The sequence below is a fragment of the Lathyrus oleraceus genome, chromosome 7 (assembly GCF_024323335.1).
Source record: "Lathyrus oleraceus cultivar Zhongwan6 chromosome 7, CAAS_Psat_ZW6_1.0, whole genome shotgun sequence".
Classification (NCBI taxonomy): Eukaryota; Viridiplantae; Streptophyta; class Magnoliopsida; order Fabales; family Fabaceae; genus Lathyrus; species Lathyrus oleraceus.
In genome coordinates this window covers 241,433,567-241,440,833 of record NC_066585.1, presented here as the reverse complement: position 1 = coordinate 241,440,833, position 7,267 = coordinate 241,433,567, and the positions used below count along the sequence as shown (strand labels likewise).

The following is a 7,267-nucleotide window of genomic DNA, read 5'->3' as shown; positions in this document are numbered from 1 at the left end:
ATCAGTGCTTGCAATATTTAGACCTTCTTTATGACCTACTTTGTCAGACCTTTGGTTAACCATAATTGTATCATACTTCCAAGGAACTACTTTAGTATTCTCAAAGGGAAAAGAGCTAGGCCTTTGGACAACCACTGGATTAGGCATATTGAAGATTGGTTCAACTGATTCTGGAATGTTGAAAATTGGTTGAACAATAGTAGAATCTGGAATGTTGAATACTGGCTCTGGAATGTTGAAGATTGGTGTTGTAGTACTTAACTCAGGTAGATTAAAGATGGGTTCAATCACTGTTACCTCATTCTTTTTCATACGACTGCTTACTTGCAACACACCTTGGTTAATCAATTCTTGAATATCCTTTCGGACCATTTCACATCCTTTAGGACCAATAAATAGTACATTCTTCATAACTCTTATGGTAATTCTTCAATAAACCCGCCTCCACTAACTTTGCATGAAAATCTATGAGCAGAGTCTTGATTTTGGTTGCATCAAGAATTAGACCTTCATCAGTCTCATCATCAATAGCATTTACAGACCCATGAGCGGGCAAAGGATTATTTTTCACATTCGGACTGGTATCCCCAAATGAAAGAATCTTCTTCTCAATCAATTCCCTCACAATATGTTTTAAGGCATAACAACCTTCCAAATCATGCCCTGGGGCACCTTCATGGAATAAACAATGTGAATTGGGATTGTAAAATGGTGGGAGAGGATCTGGTGGAGGTCCCAAAGGTCTCGGAACAACTAACCCTTTCTTCAACAATGACGGATATAATTTAGTGTAAGACATAGGAATCGGAGGAATCAGAGGTTTTCCACCTTGTCTTCTATTTTGAAATGGAGCATTTTGGCGTGGAGCTGGAGCCCTTTGTTGATAAGCTGGAGCGTTGGGCGCTTGTTGATAAGTTGGAATGTTGGGTGTTGTTTGAAAGATCGGAACTGCTTGAGTCGACAGATGCACTAGGACTTGTTGATTGAAAGTTGGTGTAATAGCTGCTACATACGACTGTTGATAAAATTGTGGTTGTTGAACATAATGTTGTTGAGCAAAATATTGTTGCATTTTCCAAGGCTGGTTCTTTCTTCTACTACCCATCACTGCATTTGTTTCTCCTTCCTTTTTCTTATGGAAATTGCTAGAGAATTTCTTGGTATTGTTGTTATTGTTGGAATTACTAGCTGCAATAATCATCTTGCCATTTTTTAAGCCAAGTTCCACTTTGATACACACGGCCACCAAGTCTGAAAAGCTTGCAGTCACGCTTCCCACCATCCTTTCAAAAAAATTTGGTCGCACTGTGTCGATGAACCAATCTGCCAATTCTTTTTCAGTTAATGGAGGTTCCACTTGAGATGCAGTCTCTCTCCACCTTTGTGCATATTCTTTAAAGGATTCAGAATCCTTTTGGGACATGCTCAAAAATTGCCTTCTATCAGGAGCTAGATCCATGTTGTACTTGTATTGTTTGATGAAAGCATCAGACAAATCTTGGAAACAACGGATGCGAGTCTGATCAAGGGTCAAGTACCATTTGGAAGAGGCACCTATTAAACTGTCTTGGAAACAGTGGATCATGAGTTTGTCATTGTCCATGTGAGCTTCCATCTTTCTATAATACATGATGAGATGACTTTTGGGACAAGTAGCTCCTTCATGTTGATCAAGGTTGGGTGTCTTGAATTTTGCGAGGATCACCAATCCAGATACAAGGCACATTTCTCTGGCAGCAGCACCAAAGATCTGATCACCTTCCATTGCTCTCAGCCTTTTCTCAATGGTTTCAACATTTTCTCTCAGCTTTTCATGTCTTTCATCACCTTCTTCAGACATATCAGGTATATCATACACTTGTTGATGATCATCGAAGTACGGTTGAACTCGAGTGTGCATGGCAGTGGGTGCAAAAGTGGGAATCACTTGATTAACTTCAGTAGTTAGTGGAACTGTGTGTTGAGTGAATTGTCCTTGAGGAGGAGGCACAAAACCATAAGAAAGACCAAAGGGAGGCCAAGTTGCTGGAGTAGTAACTGCTGGCTGAGGAGTAATCACCGGATTGACGATCTTAAAAAAAATTGTGGGTTGAGTATCCATCTTTGCACATATTACTTGCAACATCTCCATGATTTGACCTATATTCCCATGTAGATCTGTAAGCTCTTTATTGACTCCTTCCATCTCTTGCTCTTGCTCGGCCATTCTATGTCGGGCTTGAGCTCTGGTGTTAAACTAGTGTGAGGGTCTCAGTGTGGAAACGATTGGAGAAGAAATGACGGAAATGAGTTTTTATTTTGATAAAAATGCAAGTGTGATGACATATGCATGAATGCAATGAAAATGCAAATTTTTAAAGGTTTCAAGGAACTTAAGAGATAATTGCAAACATCAAAAGGAAAATAACAATGGTCAAAAGAAACTCATTTCATTAATCAGAGAGAGTTACAAAGTTTGAGTACATTTCCAAAAGTTCTAAACGAAGCTAAATAAAAGATAAATAAAGTCCTAAGGAGATTCCCCTAGTAGCCTCAAGTTGAGCTTCTTAATTTGTTCTTCCATCTCAGCCTTCTCGAGCACGAGCTTGTCCATGATCAACTTCCAAGGAGTATCTTACTGAACACCATAGGAAAATAAATCATCTTGCACCTTCCTATTTTTGTTGGAGAGCTCTTCTTCATTCTACATCTTCAACTGCCTTTGAAGTTCTTCATACTCATTGTTGATGATTTGACACTTGTTCTTCCAAGCGTCCCTTTCTCGTTGCGCTGTGGTCAAAGCAATCTTCAACTTCTCTGCATCAGCCATGAAGATATAGGTAGGTTCTTTGTCAGCTAAAGGCAAAGGCTCTTGGCGAGGATAAGGAATTTTCACGCTGATGGCCCTATCTTGCACCCATTTAAGATAAGGTTCTAAGGAGACATAATTTGTCTTCCCTAAGACTTTCTTTTCTAGCTTATGAACATGGCACCGAGCATGTACAATCTTCTCTTTGAGCGTTTTGCAATTTTCACACTCCTTAAAGAACAAACCCTCCAAGTTAATATTCTTTGGCTTATCTCTCATTGGATAACCGAGTTGACGCTGAGCTAGGATTGGGTTGTAACTGATGCCTCTTCTTGTACCAAGGAGAGGTACATTAGAAAATCCTCCACAACTATCAATGATACTAACTCCATCATATTCACGACTATACCAAACAATATCTGAATGTGTGAGCGACGTAATCTTATGTGACCATAAAAGACCATCCTTAAGATCCCAAAAAGCATGATACCTAGGCAAGTGAGAAATAAACCACTTGTACAATATAGGCACACAACATGTAATCATTCCTCCGCTATAAGAATTCCTCATATGAACAAAATGATAGGCATCAGCAAGTAAAGTAGGAACTGGATTTTCTATTAAGAAGATCTTGATGGCATCCATGGCAATGAAGTCATCAAAACTAGGAAAGAGAAACAATCCATAGATAAGTAGAGCAAAAACAGCCTCAAACGCATCCACATTCCTCATTCTAGCAAAATACTGAGCTTTGTTCATTAGAAACTTAGCTGTTAAACCAAGCATTTTTCCTTTTGTGGTCATGTGATCCCTGATCTCTGACATTTTCAAGTGAGTAGCCTTTGCAATGTCTTGATCTTTGGGATCTTCCTCCAAACCAAAAAATGGAGCTTGACTAGAAATAGGAACACCAATCAAATGAGAGTATTCTTCAAGTGTTGGCATAAGCTGATAGTCGGGGAAAGTGAAACAGTGATACACAGGATCAATAAACTGAATCAAAGTAGAAAGAAGTCCATCTGCCATGTTGATCTTCAAAAGAGAGAGAAAATGTCCATATCTTTTATTGAAAGCCTTTATGTCAACAACCAAAGATCCCAATCTCCTTAGGTCTTCTAACTTAGGACTCTTGAAAGTGTACTTTTGAGTCTTTTTCCTTCCAAAATCCATGATAAACCTAACGTTTGCAACAAAAGTTTCTAAGTTCCTTGAAAATTTTGTTTAAAAAAATGATGTTTATGATGCATGGATGCATGAATGCACAAACACACAAACAAGGGTCACACACAAATAGGGTTCAAAGGTTCGATGTTGCGAGCATGAGGCCATGGGTCTAACCATCCCAAATGTACTATGGGTTTATTTTGTACCTGTACAACGGGTTCTACAAAGGTTCCCAAAAATCATTGACCCATTTTTCGGATATTATCAACATGCCAATTACTCGGGAGTTAATAATATTCTGAAGAGAATCTCATTTGAGTGTAGTATTGTGTATCAACTATTTCGGATTTACACCTTCATAGTCATCCCACTACATCCTAAAGACCAAGTGGGGTAAAGGGGGTTACTAAGGTCCTCGGCTTCTCAGGTTACCCAAATCAATATAGTATGTCTTTTTGCAATTGCTTGATCAACAATACTAATTGTAAAGGGAACCTCCACATGAGTGGTGGATTCTCAAGTCAGCTTGTTCGGGATTAAACTCCCTATAAGCCTTCTTGACTATACCACATCCTATCTTATTTATGTACACTCAAGTCCGGGTTAGGACTTACCTCACCACACAATGGATCACCCAAAACAAAGGTCCAAACAAACAAGGAAAACAACTAATAATAACAACACAAATATAATCAAAATAGGCTTAACCCTCTTTCAATGTCTCCCTAGTGAAGTCGCCATTTCTGTCGCGGTGAGAATCAGATATCCAGCTATTGTATTAACTTGAATCACAAAACATTAAATGTTCACCACCGAACTTTAATTTATCCAAGGGAAGGGGAAAAGATCGAATAAAACCCTAATTGTGCAATGTAAAAACAATGCGAAGAGATCTAAAGTTCGGAGGTTGGTTATACTAAGGGAAGGTATTAGCATCCTCAATATCTATAGTATCCTATAGGAACCTTTTGAAAGTATTTGTGTTATGTTATTATTTGGAAATGTTTTGTTGGGAAGGACCTAAAGGTTTTATTAAGTTTGCTCGCCAAAACTTCGTGGTTATGTGCATACGTATCCTTATAAGGATGGAATCAGAGCAACCGTAGTTCACCTAACTAATGGTGAAAGAACACTTGGTAGTTATCAAGGTTCCAAAGGGGGAAGTAAATGTTCATAACAAACATACTTACAAGAGTTACAAACTCTTACTTAAATCTAATTTGAAAGTGAGAATAACTCTAACAAGGTCAAAGGGAAACTAGGGATTGCTAAACTACATATGACATTAAGTCAATAAAGAGGTCTTTCCCTTGGATTTAGGCAAAAATATAAACAAAATATAAGCAAGATGAAGAAGATTTTCAAGCATTACATCCACAAAGATAAGCAAATGAAGAAGATGTTCATACATGACATCAACAAATATAAGCACATGATAAAGAAGATGTTCAAGTATGACATCAACAAAGATAAACAAATGGTAAAGAAGATGTTCAAGCATGACATCAACAATGACAAACAAGGATGAAGAAGATGTTCAAACATGACATCCACAAAGATAATCAAATGAAGAAGATGTTCAAGCATGACATCAACAAATATATGGAAGCATGATCATAACAATATCAAGCATGGTATGTAAACACACATGTACAGCATGTGAACATGAATAAAGATACAATAGCATCAATCAAAGATGTATAAAGTTAACATGAATATGAATGACATGGATATATCATCATGAAGAAACAACTAATGAGCCTCTATCTCAGACTTCTTCAAGTGAAGAGCTTCAACAATAATACTAGATCGGGGAATCTCCTTCAATCCACTAAAAGGCACTCTACTAGGAATAGGTATCCCCAAAAGATGAGAATACTCCTCCAATGTAGGCACAAGCTGAAAATCTGGAAAAGTGAAACAATGGTAGAGAGGATCATAGAACTGCACTAGGACACTCAAAAGTCCTTCAACCATATCAGCAGAACAGATAGACAGAAGCTTCCCATGACGTTGTTTCAAGTCTAAGGGATCTAATACAAAAGATGCTAGCTTCCTTAACTCTTTCAAGTCGGGACATCTTGAACTGTACTTCTAAGTGTTCCTTCGTCCATAACCCATGGTATGAAAATATTTGCAAATGACACCTTAGTTCCTTGAAATTTTCGTGTGATGAATGTTATGATGCGCATGAATGCATGAATACAAAAATCACAAATAAGGGATCACACACAAGGAAAACAAAGGTCAAGGGATGAATCAAGTCATTGTCAAGATCAATCATCCATTTTGGTAGATTATGGTTTACACCATATCAACACCCAAGTTCCATTGATATTGACAAGACTTACCTGGATCAACCAAGAATCAAGGGTTTGTTGCAAGTCACGAGCATGGAGTCTGGGTAAGAACCACCCCAAAGGAGTGAACTAAGAATAAAAACATGTAGATCATGTTCTAAAAAGTTCCCAAAGTCTTAATTCTATCTATCGGATATTACATGTTAAGTTGACTGACTCATCGACCCATAATATTCTCAAGAGAAACTCGTCTGAGTGTAGTATCGCGTAACAACTGTTATCAAGCTACACTTGAACAGTTTCCGCACTACGTCCTAAATACTCGTCAGAGATAGTAATGCCTAACCACAAATACTTGTGTGACATTTCCAAATCCAAAGGAGTCTCCACTGAGCAGATGGATCTCAAGCCAACTTGTTAAGGACTACTCCACACAAGTCGAACATGACTATACCATCCTCCTATCTTAATTGCACTCAAGTTCGGGTTAGAACTTATCTCACCAATTAGAGATCACCAAGCACAACAAGCAGATTATATCACACATACATACATACAAACATCACCTATATACAAATATATTCACAAAAAAAGTAGGCTAAACCCACTAGAGACTACTCCCCAGCAGAGTCGCCACTTAATTTCTGTAGCGGGAAATTCATGATCATCAAGCTATTGACAAGCTAAAGATCAAATAAAAAGAGTCTCCACCGCGCTTTTATTGTTTCCAAGGGAAAAGGGAAAAAGTACGAATAAACCCCAAAAGTAAGAAGTTTTCAAATCAAAAGTAGTTCACACAACGAATATTTTGAAAAATGGAGGGAGAGATTTTGAAATTAAAGAAATGGGGAGAAGATGAAGAGACTATCTTATGCACCAAATTTAAAGTTTAGAGTTGAAAAGATCTGACCGAATGGGTAGCAATCCGATAGACAAGAATGTCAATAGAAACCCAGAATTCCCTTGGACTTTTAGAATCAAGCAACACACAAATGCACAATTATATTATCTTGAA

The 7,267-nt window shown here is 37.9% G+C and overlaps 2 protein-coding genes across 2 annotated transcripts; both read right to left on the bottom strand.

Annotated features, from left to right (window-relative positions):
- Positions 1–382: 382 nt before the first annotated feature.
- On the bottom strand, positions 383–2,206 carry LOC127103191 (uncharacterized). The gene has a single exon (XM_051040466.1). The coding sequence runs from the start codon at positions 2,204–2,206 to the stop codon at positions 383–385; it is 1,824 nt and encodes a 607-aa protein (XP_050896423.1).
- Positions 2,207–2,683: 477 nt separating this feature from the next.
- On the bottom strand, positions 2,684–3,958 carry LOC127103190 (uncharacterized). The gene has a single exon (XM_051040465.1). It carries the CDS (start codon positions 3,956–3,958, stop codon positions 2,684–2,686), a length of 1,275 nt encoding a protein of 424 aa, XP_050896422.1.
- Positions 3,959–7,267: the final 3,309 nt, after the last annotated feature.

Bases quoted from the DNA above. Each gene is read 5' to 3' on its own strand.
- LOC127103191 (XM_051040466.1), bottom strand. From the start codon at position 2,206: ATGGCCGAGCAAGAGCAAGAGATGGAAGGAGTCAATAAAGAGCTTACA.
- LOC127103190 (XM_051040465.1), bottom strand. From the start codon at position 3,958: ATGGATTTTGGAAGGAAAAAGACTCAAAAGTACACTTTCAAGAGTCCT.